This window comes from Rhinolophus hipposideros, assembly GCF_964194185.1.
Source record: "Rhinolophus hipposideros genome assembly, chromosome: 14".
In the NCBI taxonomy this organism is placed as follows: domain Eukaryota; kingdom Metazoa; phylum Chordata; class Mammalia; order Chiroptera; family Rhinolophidae; genus Rhinolophus; species Rhinolophus hipposideros.
In genome coordinates, this window is record NC_138060.1 from 38,734,679 (window position 1) to 38,751,345 (window position 16,667).

At 35.5% G+C, this 16,667-nt stretch overlaps 1 protein-coding gene across 7 annotated transcripts in view; it reads right to left on the reverse strand.

Moving 5' to 3' along the window:
* Positions 1-16,667, reverse strand: part of TBC1D5 (TBC1 domain family member 5) — a 503,965-nt gene that overhangs the window by 213,872 nt on the left and 273,426 nt on the right. For all 7 annotated transcript variants that reach the window (XM_081072580.1, XM_081072576.1, XM_081072581.1 and 4 more), the window contains 4 exons: positions 4,199-4,307; positions 2,681-2,770; positions 2,515-2,589; positions 1,321-1,388 (listed from right to left, as the gene is read on the reverse strand). In XM_081072580.1, coding sequence (XP_080928706.1) covers positions 1,321-1,388; positions 2,515-2,589; positions 2,681-2,770; positions 4,199-4,307 — 342 coding nt within the window. The remainder of the gene's footprint in view (positions 1-1,320; positions 1,389-2,514; positions 2,590-2,680; positions 2,771-4,198; positions 4,308-16,667) is intronic.

Below are 16,667 nucleotides of genomic sequence, written 5' to 3' on the forward strand. Positions count from 1 at the left end.
ATTTATTCTTTTTGTTTTATTCAACAAATATTTATTGAGTGCCTGTGCACCAACACAATGGCATTTTACTTTCTGAAACTAATACTGGAGAGATCAAGCATGACCACCCCACACCTCTGAGAGTAGCTTCCCTATAACTGGTTACTCCTGGGTCAACGGGATAACTCAAGCTCATCAAAGTGATCCCATACCTCCCAACGCCCGACCCACTAACATGGCCAGTTATCTAAGATTTCCTTGTATTCTGAACTCATGATTCCTCTGAATTATTTTCATTTTAAAACGGAAAATTTCATTTGTTAAATATGTAGAAGAACCTTAAGAGCATTCCCTGTCACCTGATTGTTCTGTGTTTGGACCTGGGAAGACATGAACATTAGGGTCACAGGCTTTGACAACGTAATAGATCTAGTAGGAGTTGAACTAGGAGTGGCCAGACAGGCAAATCTACAGAAGGACCTGGAACAAGGCACGAGAGATATACCTGGCTCACCCTATATCCCAACGATTAAATTACATTTACTAACATGTACACAATTGTTTACAGTTCAAAGTATAAATGTATTGCATTTACTACTATTACAACATTACTCATTAATCTGTAACAAAACTGTATGACTATTATCCCTGTGTCACAGCGAAGGACACTGAGGAGAAAGACATTCACTGAAAGTAATTTGCACAAGATGATAGCATATGATTCTAGAACTTACCTTAGGATCTTCCTACACAAAATCCATGTACTTCTCACTACTTAACCCAGAAAGATGAAGTCCTATCTATAAAAGTTACAGATATTAACTATGTGCTAATAAATAAGAAGGAAACTAATTTTCCACAAGGTGAATACTGAGTAGACTGAGAAAAGAGATTATGTGCAAACCTGAATGGCTTCAAGAGGAAGAGAAATAAGGAAAATAAAAATGATGGTTGTCATTTAAAAGGTAAGTTGATTAGAAAGAGAGTCAAAGGTGTACAGCAAAAGATACATTTTTCTAGCAATACCAATATTATGAATGCATAATATAATCTTAATCAGAAACTCATGACTTCAAATAATTGTTGGAAACTTAAAAAATGATTAAATATTATTTTAAGCATATCAATATAATCATTTATTTTGAAAAAGGGAAGAGAAATCTATTAAGAATGGAAAATGATCGTTATTATCATAACTTGAGCAAAATAACTTTGTTATTATATACAAGTAGAACACTGCACTCAATTAAAGCTCCCCTATGGATTTCTCATTTTGCTAAATTACATAGAGGTAACACTAATTTGAATTATTGAAAATAACTTGTAAATAATTCTACATACGTTCTTTTGACATCTTGTTCAATCATTGATCGAAGTTCTTTATCTTGGAAGAATTTGTTCCAAAGACTCTGAAATAAGGAGAACAAACTATTTAAAATATCACATCTTTGCTTGACTTTTATTATCTCAATTTAATAATTTAAATGATTAAATTTATCCTTCTCTATCATTTCACATTGCATATAGGAAACCTGAAATTGGAATTTTTATTAAAATCTAGTTTACTCTCAGAAACATATCCTTATTCTAACATCAATTTTTCCAGTGATATTATTGTATATGCATATATTTAATATATATTTATATATATTTGTTATCTATACAAAGTGAATGATACTTTTACTGCTATACACCCCTGCAAACAAGAAAAAGGTCTGCTTGGATTAGGGAGGTGCCATAGCCTAACTGGTCCCAACTTAAACGTGACTTGAATTCTCAACACACTAAGAAAGATATATAATGTTTTCTACAAAGCTTGGTTTTATAATTGAATAGATTTTAATGAACTTTTCAGATTGTGAATTTAAGTCAAGTTTTAAAATTTACTTAATATTTTATGCTGCTAAACCATAGACTATATTATAATAATTATATGTATCAGGAACAAGAAATGCTAATATTATATATTAACTGGAAAAAATTTTCTGTTAGCGGGGCACTAGGAATTAGAGCAGTAATTAAAGAAGTTATGCAACACCTCTAAAGTAATAATTACTCCTAGTCTTCACTAAAATATGAGTGGAGATAGGCCTAATCTTTGCCCTGACCTTTAAAAACTTCTTTGAGACTCACTACTAATCGTTTCCTGTCTCCTTGGGAGTTAGTCCTACCAAGTGAACTCTTCCCTATTTTCCTCAGAAAGGGAGGCTTTCCTCCCCACTCTTCACTGCTTCATTGATGAAACAGTTCATTCCTCATCTTTATGCTCTTCTGTTTTGCCCCTTCGTTCTTAAGGAACAGACCTCTTGGGACTTCCCCTCTGTAGAGCCATTCCACAGAAACACATCATAAGCTTCCTACAACACAGAACGTACATAGCATGGAAGAATTCCCATCAGGTTTTAAGTGGTATAGTATGTGGGGTTAAAAACAAAAGTGGCTATGAAATCACGCTGCTTTCGTGGTGACTGCTACGCAGTCTGATAAACATATGCTCTGGGCCAAAGTTGATACAGGTGTAAAGACGGACTTTACCCCTTCGTCCTGCGAGAGGGGGTTATGGATCATCACGTCTTGCTGGCCAACAACCTTCCTGGGGTTGGTGACGTGCTGGTAAAGAAAGAAAGAGTACACACGAAGGTCAGAGGCCACTGGCCTTTAAAGCATATGGAAGAATTACATTCACTACAGTACAACTTACTATTTCCTTGATGTTGCTATACCATGCTCTTGAGTCTTTAATTCTACTTATCCACTGACTTTTATCTTGAGGAAGAACACAAAGAAATAGCTGTCAAGAAGAACAAAACGAAAACTTTTATAAGAATCATTAAAATGTGAAACTATGCCAAACAGAATCACCTGAAAATTGAGATATTCATATTCATATCATCATTCCAATTCTTGATACATTGTTTTGGAGATATATCAGAAATACATATTTGAACAATTCCAAAAGTAAACAGAGGCCAAAAAAACAAGATCTCAAAAGCTACACTATAAAATAGAATCAACCTTCCCTCCAGACTTATATGAAAAATGAACAAAGAGAAATTCACTGAGGTTCAACTATAGTTCCCATTTTACTGGTTTATATTCATGGGGGTGAGAGGGGCATTAACAGTCATAAGGTCCAATTGGTAATTTCAAGGTTTAAGATTTGCCTTAAAAGAAGCAGGTAAAGGACAGAGAAGAACAATCTTAGGACACAAACCTGAGATGTGAAGTCATTCCTTTTACAGCAGAAAATTTAATTTACACTGGCAATCAGTTTAAGAAAACAAGAAGCATTCTTAGACAAATTTGATTTAATTTAGTTTAATACATTAAAATAAATGTGCATTTGAGTTTATTTTCAGCAAACGAAGGATACTAAAAGTTAAACAACAAAGAATGGGGGGTGAGGCACAAATATTTGTATACAAATATTCTTGCAGCAGGTCTCCTGCCTTTACTGCCTGCATCTAACAGAAGAAAAATGTATTTTAATTATTAAATCTAAATTATTAAATCTAAAACTGTCTAATACATCATGCGTTCCTTACTGTCTTTACTTGCAGACTCCGGATGCTTAATTTATGCAGCCACATCCTAAGAAACTTTCAAGAGAAGTCATTTTAGAAATGAGTCTAAACTGAAATTAATTCATTTCTAGAGAACAAAAGGGGAAAATATTTCCAAGCAATTAAAAAGATAACTGCTGATTATTATTACTAGTTTTGATAACCAATGGCCCTTTCTTTTGGAAAGAGACTGATCTATTTTCCTTCTACTTCTTGCTGCCCTTCATCTTGTGTTTATAGTAAAATAAATATAAAAAATCTTTTCTCTCCCCTATTATGAACAAAAAAGAGGACTAAATGACAGCCCTTGATATAATAGGAACCTGAAAGTTAATCCCCCTCTGCTCCTGCCCAGTTTAAGGATTTCTGCAAAAGCCTATGGGGAATGCAAAGGTGTTGCTTTGAATTCTGCACCATCAAGTGAGATGAAAAGACGGTTATTTCAAATGACTCCTTTACCATTACCAGTTATTTAGCACTAAGGTGGTTCAACCTTATCAGTAAATGTCCTATGAAAGGTAAACATGATGGCCAGAAAAACGAGAGTGGAGTCTCTGGGAAAATTCCGTGATACCCTGCATGGGTAATCTTCCAGGGCTTCGGTTATGTGTTGATATACTGCAACCACCAACTGTAAATAAATATTTTCTTCTTACCTTCCAGCAAATGCTGCGGAACCTGCTGCTTCTCAGCTGCCCATTAATCCCCTTCTGCCTTATTGTTGCCAAGTAATTGTTGTTTACAAATAGTTCTTCCCATTCTTTCCTATATGCAAGAAACCAAAGCATGGGGATCCTTTTGTTAAAATTCTTCTGCTTGGAGAGAAGTGCTACAGGAAATTAATTTTAAATAAGTCTAAGAAATGCAACTTTTAAAACGTATATATTTAGTTGTGTACTGTTTCTGAACGCATGGCTGTCTTTTTGGACAGAGTTCTGTAGATTTAATGAATATGTAGATCGCTATAATTATGCCAGCTACTGAAATTCATAATGCCTATGGAGGCTATTCCATTTCCTCTAAAATGTTGGTAGTGCAGTTCAGTGAATAGACAAGAAAAAAATGAATATTAATATAAACATATGATTGCTTTAGCCATTGACAAAGATATACCTGCTCCAAAAACACACAACAAAAAAGTATATTGTTGATTATATTGGCTTCTCACATGAAATATTTGTTTAAATGAACCCATTTCTCTTTAATGTCAGGCTGGGTAGTTAAATATAACAGAAGACTACTTTCTTTAACTTTTAGTGCTATTTACTATTGAAATCTCTGCAACTTCTTTCCACATGATCAGTTTTAAAATTTTAACAGGTGCAGGCAAATTTGAAGAAAAAAAAACCAAAACTCGAAAAGCCTCACTGTAAAAACTGTTAAAGGCAAGCTTGAGTACCTTGCAGTACCTATGGCTGAGCAGATAAACAACTGAAATATGCCTCCCAGGCATGCAGACACCAGGGGCCTAACACCTGTGCCTCATTAATATACAAGTAAATCTGCTCTACTGGGAAACAATTGGAAATTAATTGTCCCAAACCATTTACTGAGTTTGAATAAAGGGAGTAGACCTATATTCCCAGCATCTTGTACCAAACTAAACATTAAGAATCATTTGTCCACAGTTGATGCTATGGAGTACAGTTCTGTGAAATTTCTCTCAGATTTCATAATGCCATAAAAAACTTATAATTTAAAATTGTTTATCAAAGCTAAAACCCTGGCAATCTCTTCAGAGACGTCCTCAAAAGAAAGCCTCTAAAACCCTCAATCATCCTTCCACATATACATGAAGAAGTCATGGCAGACCCCACTCCTTTTGAGAAAGGGCAGCTTTGGAACAACCATTGTACCCCCGAAGTTCCAAAACCAGAAGCTGCATCTTCTCCAGTTGTCCAGAAGAGTTACCAAGGCAAGGGTACATCCCCGCTGCCAGGAGCAGAACTTCTAGCCTCTGCCCTGCAGCCTGACCCCCAATCACACCAGCCTCTGCCAGGCGGGGCCTTGTGATTAAGAACGCTGAGTGGGATCCCTGCTCCGGAAATACGTTCCTACCATCACTCCATGAAAAGTTCCTATTGTTATCACGCTCTTCATAAGAGAAAATAATATTTCACTTTTAATTTGCATTTGTATCATTGATGAAACTGAAAAATTTTCAGGCTTTTGGGTCATTTCATTTCTCTTTTAAAACTTCCTTTTTTTGCCGTTTGCCTCTTTTAAACAGTGTAGGATAATGGTTAAGAAAACATGTAGATATCAGAACCACACCCTTGAGATTAAAAAGACAGCCATGCACTCAGAAACAGTACTCAATTTACTTGCTACTTAACTCGCTATGCAAGCATGGTCAAGTTACATAACCTCCCTGTGCGGCTGTTTCCTCATCTGTAAATGGAATAAAAATAATAACATCTACCTCAAAGAATTATTATGAGGATTAAAGTACATGACTGGCCCTCAGAAGGGTGCCCAGTATATTTATAATATTTAAAAAATTATTGTTAATATTTTAATACTACTTTTGTTAGTGTGCCGTATTATGGGTCTAAAAGAGGAGGATCTCACAGGTTAAAGACATCACACCATTGCCGACCACATATATTTTTTTAACCCAATCATGTTGATTTGTCTACACACTGAAGCTTTTTAAATTTTTGTGTAATACAAGACTAACATTAATTTTTCTTGATGCTCTTTCCATTGTTTTCATGCTTAATTCACTCTTAGCCACTCCAAGTTCAAAGAAATGTTCCCTAAAATCTTAGGGTCTTTAAAATCACTTTAGTCCATTTGTATTGCCTAAGATTTTAAATGTATTACCCACTTCCCACCAATTTCATATATATTACCCATCTCTCATGTTGTTCAAGTTTTTACCCAGTTTTTAGTAGAACGCAAAGACAAGATCAGCAATGAAGACATAGAACATTCCAGGAATATGTCTCAGAAACTATTTTTAAAGAGCTTGTGGTCTGTGAACAAAAAGCACCGATTTCCAATTCATTCGATCCCAAGAGATTTTATAATTTGTGAGAGACCACGCAGTTCCATGGCCTGAAAACACCAACACGTCCCAGATAAGAGAAGGAAAAGTGAGGCAATGACTCCCCAAGCCTCTTCCAAAGTCAGCTTCTATTCAAAAGTACCAAGACATTGTGCTAGCAGTTGCAGCTGGCGGCTAGATGCGCTGCCATTTTGTCAAGTTAAGCAGCCTTTGAAGGCCAAGTTACATACCACTTACGTAATGAAGCATAATCATTTGTTAGCTTAAATAAGATCCTGTGCCTTGATTACAGTGTTGGTAAAGAGAAAAGGGGACTGAGGCATGTGAAATGGAAACATTATCTCTGAAATCCACAATCATTTAAATGTATTCATGGGTACTTACAGTTCCAATTAAGGAATAACATCTCAAAGTGGTGAAGAGCTCTCACAACAGAGCAACAGAAAAGCCACAACGTGATCTATGAATTGTCTTTCTTGTCTATGGAAGAGTGTTTTATTAATAAACTGATACAGCGTGTGTACAATAAACATTTATTTAGTGCCTCCTATGTGCTCAACATTCAGAGCTGGTTTTTGAAAAGCATGAAGTTTAGGGAGTAGATGTACGTGCAAACTGACGATGATGCGATTAAGGCAAAGCACTCTGGTATTAAGACAAGGGAAAAATACTTTTACACCTAAAAATTAAAACTCAGTATAGAAAATAAGAAATAATAGCACCATAGACACTGAAATGCTACGTCCAAGAACTGAACTGTCAGAGGTTCAACAGACACTAAACAGAGAAAGTTGAAAAGGTCATTCATCCCTGTGAAGGGAGCTGGGCTACTGAACGCAGGTGAAACATGGGAAAATAATAAGTACTGAGGCGCCAGTGGTAGAATTTCTGTTTAATTAATAATAAATAAATGAAAGGTAGTTGCTAAACTTTGTCTTACCTAAAAAAAAACTATAGGGTGGCTGTTAACAGCAAAAATTTGGCAATAATGCTATGAAAATGCTTTAAAAAACCACGTCATAATACATAATATTTTAGACACACCACTTTTAACCTTTCTAAAACAACCCTCCCAAGGGTGTGTATTTTTTTACCCTCTTTATATATGAGGAAGCTAACTAAGGGTCAGGAAAATTAAATACTTTGTTAAGAGAAAAAAGCAATGAGAACTGGGAAAAGCATCTTCCTGGAATAAGGTGGAAGACCACACTGAAGGGGAACATGATACTCCAGAGGACAAAGACGAGGACAAAGACCCGCGCGGCCTTTGGCAACAAGACAAGATAGAAACGTGCCCTTAAACTTTCTTCCTTAGATTTTTCATTTGTGAACATCAAGTCCAAGAGCAGAGAGAAAATTTTTTACCAGTAGGTCTGGGAAGGTAAGTCAACAGCTGCTGTGAGTGGTTAGAACAACTTGGGACATTTAAATGTGTAAATGCCTTAAACACAGCAGATGAGATAGCTGGGCCTTGAGGGCTCTCTTGACACAGCACCAGTGCCATCTAGTGGCAACTACTCTGCCTTGCAGGCACTGGGTACCTGAAAACAACCAGCATCTCAGTAGGGAGGAGAGGAGCTGAGCTGGTTTCATTTCTCATACTAATTCATAGTGGTACCTTGGAAGCACTGTGTTGAGAAGGATTCTGAGCCCACCTCTGTGCTCCTGAGATAACACTGTGACTGATTAAAATGTCAGCCATGGGAGCTGATCACATTTCTAAGTAAATGAAAGCAATTTTTGTAGCGATTGTTGCCTTCCCTCTATGAAAACTTTCTTAGGTAAGTAAGCCTCCTACCATAGTTTTTTCTTTTCTTTTTGACAGAAATCAACTAGAATACGCAATGAATAAATATCGTTGATGATCGTAAGGGAATATTTATATCAAATTGTGTATTGTAAGGTAGTATTTCCCAAGATACACACATAAAATTAGTATGAAACTAGTTAAAACCTTCTAAATATAATTGTTTAAGTACTTTTATAACCTAAATAATGCATAAGTGACTTAATTGTGTGGCAATTCTGGACTGGAAAATTTCTGAATTGTTGTACCAAATGATGATGCACTCGAGAAAACATTTTATATTGTATATTTTATATGATAGCTTCTAGCCCATTTTCAAGCATTATCTGGACAGGGAAGAATGTGTCTTATGGGGCTAACTTAAGAAACCCAAACAACTACAGTAATTATAAAGAGCTCAGAGACTACACACAGAGTCTAGTACTTAGGATCTTCAATACTTGGTTAAGAGGAGCTACTTGGGTTTTTACTGATAATGAAGTTGCTGAATGCAGAGAAGGAATTATCACTCTGGGGAAGCTCAGCAAGTCACAGGTAATAGGAGAAAAAGGGAGGACACATGTTTCTGGCTGTCAGGGAAGTGTCGTAAGGGGAAAGTGAGATAAAGGAGTTCTCAGAGGTGACCACGCAGTTTATAAGGTTGGCCCGTCAACCAGGATTAACTCATTTTTGAGATCTGACTACAGTAACAGTAACTGATGTCCAGGGCAACGTAAGGCAATGCTTAAGCAGGGTCAGATCAGAGTTAGATATGTGGAACATTTGAAGGTGAGGAGGAAATACAAGACAGGAAAACGGAACCTGATGCAACAAGGTTTATACAATTGCATAATCCTAAAGTGCGTGCTGAGATTTGAAAACTTGCCCTATTAATTATAATCATATTTGCTTTATCAAATAAATGCAAAGGAAAAAGGAAACAATGGATTTTTAATGTTTCTAATCTGCAGAGAAACATACTAATTAAACCTTTCTATTAATGAAATGACTGTATCATAATTCCAATATTCCATGTAAAAGAGTATGTAACTGTATCCCATTTTAAAGGTATGATTTTAAAAATACCACTCGAACAGAAAGGGAACATGTGAAGCAAAAATCAATGGAAATATGAGAAGTGTAAATTAGGTATGTCAGCATCAGACTGCGAAGTGTGGCACCAGATATGGGTAAGCTACAACATTAGGACTGCAGGTGCCAAGATCAACCAGATAAACACTGATGTTAGCTATAATTACCTCATTTTTAGCTTAAATCACAGGTAATGAGGGAACTCAGAGACTCTAAAAGGCAATTAGAAACTGTACTGGCTTTTTTGCTTCCTCTATCAGGAATTTTTAAAAACTTACTTTTATTTAAAGCTTTCTTCCCTCTATAATGAAACATCAGGGCTTACCACTTATATACATAAGTAAATATAAAAATAGAGTGCACAATTGTTCACAAGCTTAAAATGGATTTCTTCATATGTCTGGGTGAAATATGTTCTCATATGATGAGGCTCCACTGAAACAAAGGCAACAAACAGTTCCGTGTCTGGAGGTTTGTTAAAAGTAATTTATGATGATTTGATTCAGGTTTGGACTTAACTCTGAACCAAGAATCTTGAGTCCCCACCTCAATGTACACAAGGACACGGGGAACTAAGTTAGCAATGACTTTGCACTGACAGGTAGAATATTCTTTTTAAAAAAGAAAATAAAATATGTATTATTTTCTTCAAAATGTAGTTTTTTAAGAGCGTCTAAATTCAGGGTCAGATTAAAGTAGGTAAACACACCCAACATACTTTTAGAATAGGAACCAAGAAAAGCTATATCATGAGGTTATAAAACTTAAGCACATAATAAAGATCATTATATTACTAACCAAAGGATCAGCATTTAGAAATGAGGTGAGAAAAGGTTCCTGTAGTTGACAATCTCTATGAAGTTGTCTGAAATAAATAGCTTTTATCTTCCATGGTGTACTGATATTTCTTATATAATTAATAAGGGACAATGCCCTTCCTTGAGACACCTCCCTGCAGACCTCCCCCACCTGTTTCCATTCCCATCCCACCTCGTGTAGCTTGACATTACGTTGGTGCAAAAGTAATTGCGGTTTAAAAGGTTAGAAATAACTGCAAACTCGCAATTACTTTTGGACCAACCTAATATTTATAGAAGCTAGCATGAGCTTGATGCCTAACTTTCTATACAATAAGGAATTTGCCACACAGTCTATAATGCAAGCAACACTGTAAGGCAAATACAGAACTGAGATCAAATTATTTTCCAGTAATTTAGAAATAGGAATTTATTCAGCAAAATCCGATACCCTAATTAAAAGACAATCCCGTCTCTTAAAGCATAGTTTCTAAGGCTGGACTGATTTATAGGTTATTGCACATATAGAAAATGTACCCTTGAAAAGCTTTCTCTTAAATGGATTATATTTTAACTGAATCGATCATTCATTTGATAACTTCTAGATGAACACGATCCAACAGAACTTTCTGAGATGACAGGAATGTTGTGAATCTGACTGTCCAATTATGGTAATCACTAATCACAAGTGACTACTTACTAAGCAGGTAAAGTATGACTACTGCAACCGAGGAACTACATATTTTCTTTCAATTAATTTCAACATAAAATTAAATCGCATCATGTGGATAGTGGTTCTCATATTGGACAGCAAACTTCAAAGTGTTTTAAAGACGATGAACCATACACATATACATTCAATTTTTAAAATAACAACTATGAAAGTTCAAGGGATATAAAGATAAACAGACACGATACATATTCATATATAGTGTTATTGGGTAAAGAAGACAGATATATGCTAAAAGTTAAATAGCATAAGTGGTGAAAAACATCAAGGGAATTCCATGAGAGGTGTAACAGTATGTAATCAATGAATGGTGCTACTGATAAGATCAGATGCACATGTCACAAGTTATGTGAATCTTTTTTGTTTCTATCTCATTGCCTCTCCCTGTCTGTGCTTCTGTCACTACCACCACCTCCCTCTTCTCTCATACACACACACATAAAAGTTAGGAAAGCAAATCTTTAGTGATGACAGTGATATATCTATAAGTTATCAAAAATGATCAAGGCTAGAAACCAGACACAAGATTTGGATCACAAGTCTAATATAACCATACTCAGCAACAGATTGACTCACAGATCGAGGTAATGGGAATTTTAAAGGAAGATAAACGGGCCATATGTTAAAAATAAACTTTAGTTTAAAATTAATATGTATATTATAATTTGTTTGGATTAATGTGCCTGGGCAAATAATTTCACATGGGTCTCTGAAAAGGTAAGAAAATATTAATATCCCCAACCCAAGGACTTCTAGAAAATCTCACTCATTCATAATTAGGAAGAAAAAAAACTCACCAATTAAAAAAAAAAATGCTTGAATGCCTCATTTACCCAGCATGATGAAAGGCCAATGTATGCCATATAAGTGATTTTTTTTTCTCAACACAAAAATGTTCAGAACATCAAAACATTTCCAAGACTTAAAGGAATTTTTGTCCAGATGTAGGACATATTTGGAAAATGCATCGCTATTTGCCGCTATATGAAATAACTCCACACTGCTTTGTTTTTAGAGTTTCCCGTGCTGTTTTTAGTGGCATTTCTCTCATGACCATCCTTGTCAGGCTATCAGCTACCAATGTGTGTAATGATTACACATTAGGTTTTAAAAATTCTAAATCTGTACACGTCTGTCATTTGCTCAGATCGTCTTTTTAAAAATAAAGACAACAAACTAGACTTTAAACTGTTATACATTCTAGCTTCACTATTTCAATATCACAAACTATCACAATCTTTTTTAATTAAAAAAAAATGAGAAGATGAGGTGGAAGCAGGATAAGGGTGAACGGGCTCTCCTATACTTTAATGAACAAACATCTTGGTCAATCGAATATTTTCCACCTATTTCTAAGTTTCTGTATGACTATATTCTAATTTGTGGACGCTATTATAAATTTGACCTCTGAATAACTGATGTGTTACTGTATATCGAAAGAAGAGGGGGGGAAATCCCTTTTCTTAACACCAGTTTTGAGGGTGAGGGACAGAGGGGTGGGAAAAACACTAAAATGAAGAACTCGGGTAGAGACCTATTTTGAGTCTTCACTCTGCTTCCCATGTAGGCTAGAAAGACAGTGGGAGTAGTCTTTTTATTACTGTTTTTTTAAAACAGTTGCTCTGTATTACAGTGGAAGATAAACCATTTTCTCATGACTTCCTTGCCCAAATGAAATCACATGTTATAAAAACATCCATTGCTGAAATTGTATATTTGAAAATTCATCTACTTCAGAAAAACCCAATCTAAGTCCTGACTTCATAAAAAGGCCTTTTGTTATTTGCTGTTCAGTAATTCAGATATTCCCAAATGCATGCCACATAAAATTTAATTATATGGCCACAGACATCTTTATATGAATCCATGAGATGTTTCCATTTATGGAAACATGGAATGCTACTATAAAATTTAAAATTAGCACCATCCTAACAAAGTTCAAATTTTTTTCTAAAGTCTTTAAAAATATTATGATTAGGAATGGCACCTAGAGATATAGAGGCAGGAAAACGGGGTTCCTTTTCTAGGGTCCATTAGCAACCCAGGTGGCAGTGGGAGAAACTGCCCCCAGGGATGCGGGCAGTATTACAAATGCCAAACAGACCACTCTGGCTTTATTTACTTATCCTACTCCCTTCACACTCTCCCAAATCTCTCACTTGAAAAACAGTCCCTGTTTAACCTACATACACAGTTAGAATACAAAGGGGAGAAGCAGCCTCTGGGTGTGACCCCATGCTAAGGTGGAGAGGTCAAGGAAACAACAGTAGATACTACAGAGCTTATAAATTTATTACTGTGGATTGAACAAAATCAAAATAATGAGAGGTCTGTGCCTGGTTCAGTGATAGCAAAACTCTCCTGCTCAAGGGAACTTCAAGATCTAGAAGCACATTAAAAACTTGTAATGAGAATTAAGAGATGGTGTTGAACTATCCTGTTTTACTTCAAATGGGTTGAGAGACTTGGGCATGTCATCTGAATTACTTTCCTAATGTGAACAGTAGCTCGAAATACAATCTTTGAGAGTCCTAGAGAATACGTCAACCAGACTATAAACTACTTCTATATCTATCTCAGAACATTGCATCTATAATCATGGAAAGAAATCTATGTCCATATGTTCAGATGATACAAGGACGTCTTTTAAATTTCAAATATTTCTTCATTAGCAGTCTATTTTTTATTCCATAGCTTCTTTATCAATTTTCCCCATATTTCTAGACAAGTAATATTCATTCTCAATTGTATTATTATCAACTACTTTCTGTAATTTTGTGCAACTTAAAGATACATGTTTCAAGTCCCAGTTAAAGTTTTTGATCATTGATTCAAATATATCAAACATCTATGATATACTGAAACCTAAAACTTTGCACGAAATAGCAGTTCACGCAAAATAACAATGTCACCACAGTTAAAAGATGCGCACACACACACACATATATGTATATATATATATATATATATATATATATATATATATATATATATATGTATGTTGTGTAAGTCATTTTAGCTATCCTTAAAAGTAAGAACATAATTGTCACTGACAAACATAAGGCCAATCGAATCTTCCCATTCTAATAGTGCAAAAAAACAACAAGGAATGTATAGCTAAAGAGTAGAAAATGAAGATTGTTCCTATTGTTTACCTCACAGAAAACTCCTGTTTCTCTAGAATGTCTATCAAACATATCTTCCTGCTTACCACCCACCACTCCATCCCTGAGTTTTAACTACCCCATCTGGTATTCCTCTAGTTGTTAGTAAAATGTCCCCATTGTAACACCTGTCATCATCTGTTAGTTCCTTTCATGTTTGTCTTCCCTCCTAAATCATGAGGACACCAGACGTAGGATCTGTTTTATTCCTCTTTGGGTCTTGGAGGTTTAGTACACTGGCTATAAATGAATCTACAATAAAGATTTGCAGAATGATTGAGATACGTTATCTCTCTTGAACCAAAAAAAAAAACAACAACAAAAAAAACGCCCCCCCACCACAGCACAAAAGCACTTATATAAAGCTCTGGATTAAATATAAAATGAAAATTTGGATTATTAACTACTGACACGTTTTCCCAAAAGGTAAGGTAAACCTGATATAGAAAATAGACAAATACTGTTAAATCAATTTCTGTTAAAATATTCTATGAAAATTTCACCCTTAAATTATATCTTTGAAAGTTACAAACTGTCCACCAAATTAAAAGTCAGAAATTAAGCATTATATAGAGCTAACAATATAACTATAAAGCAGACCAATATATAAATAGCAAGCTTTTTGTAAAATTTTAATTAAGTTTGCGAACTTGTTGCAATGATGTTACTAGCCTTTTTTTGATACCAGAGGGATTATTCATTATGAATTTGTACCTACTGGACACACAGTTAACTAAGTTTATTATTTGGAAGTGCTAAAAAGGCTGCGTGAAAAAGTTAGACGACCTCAACTTTTCACCAACAATTCATGGCTCTTGCATCACAATATACCAGCTGACATGGCACTGTCTTGGAGGGAGTTTTAGCCAGTAAACAAATAACCGTATTGGAGCACCGTCCGCACTCCCCTGATCTGGCCCCCAATGACTTGTTTCTCTACTAGAAATTAAGGAAATATTGAAAGGAAGACATTTTGATGATACTCAGGACATCAAGGGTAACACGGTGACTGCTCTGATGGCCATTCCAGAAAGAGTTCCAAAATTGCTTTGAAGGGTGGACTAGGTGCTGGCGTTGGTGCATAGCTTCCCAAAGGGAGTACTTCAAAGGTGACCACAGTGATATTCAGCAATGAGGTAGGTAGCACTTTTTCTAGGATGAGTTCGTGAACTTTAGTGTCACACCTCATATAACTTTCCAAGTCTAAACCCTAATTCTATGCATTATTTTCTCAAATTATAGATCCAGCAACACACTTCGACATCACTGACAAAATATTTAATTTTGTCGATTTCACTACCATACCTAAAAAGCCCAACATCCTAATGTTAACAAATTTACTTACAAAACCTCCGGGGGCTGACAGTGGGCACATTCAACTGGGGCCAGTGGGGAAAACAGAAGTGTGTCCAGGGGAAGGGACTCTCGGAGCTGCCTGACTCAGAGCTATTTATCCTCATATTTCAAATGTATGCCTGTCTTTTCAAAGATAAACATTTACAGTTTTTAGATGACTGGAGCTTGCAGCTGACAGTGTAAATAAACAAATACGAAAAAAAAACAAAAACAAAACCTCCCCTAAAGCCTAGCGACAAGTAATACAAAGGGCTTGAAGGGGCTTCTGGATAAAGAAAGGAACTCTAACATGTATGCTCAAGTCAGCTTGGGTTATATTGATTTAAGGTTACACGGTCATGTGTCACTTAGTGATGGGGATATGTTCTGAGAAATGCATCCTCACGCTATTTCCTCATTGTGCAAACATCATAGAGTGCACTTACACAAACCCAGATGCTGCAGACTACTGCACACCTAGGCTGTATGGCTACAAACCTGTTCAGAATGTTACTGTACTGAATACTGTAGACAATTATAACACAGGGGTAAGTATGTGTATTTCTAAACGTATCTAAACATAGAAAAAGTACCATAAAATACAATATAAGAGATTTAAAAATATGATACACCTGTTTAGAACACTTACCATGAATGGACCTTGCAGGACTGGAAATTGCTCTGCGTGAGTCAGTGAGTGAGTGGTGAGTGAATGTAAAGGCCATTATTGTACCCCACTTAGACTTTATAAATACTGTATACACTTAGGGTACACTAAATTTATTAAAATGTATTTCTTTCTTCAATTATAAATTAACCTTAGCCTACTGTAAACTTTTTACTGAATACTTTATTTTTTTAAATTTTTGACTCTTTTGTATAATAATACTTAGCTTAAACACATATTGTACTCCTGTACAGGAATATTTTCTTCTTTTATATCCTTTTCTATAATTCTATAAGCTTCTTTTCTATTTAATTATTTTATTTTATTTTTTATTTTTTGTTAAGAACTAAGACAAACACATACATTAGCCTAGACCTACACTCGGTCAGGATCATGATATCACTGTCTCCACCTCCACATCTCGTCCCACTGGAAGGTCTTCAGATAGTAACACGCATGGAGCTGTCATCTACAAATGCCTTTGTCTGGAACACTTCTGAAGGAACTGCCTGGGGCTCTTCTTCAGGAGGTGCCACTCTTCAGA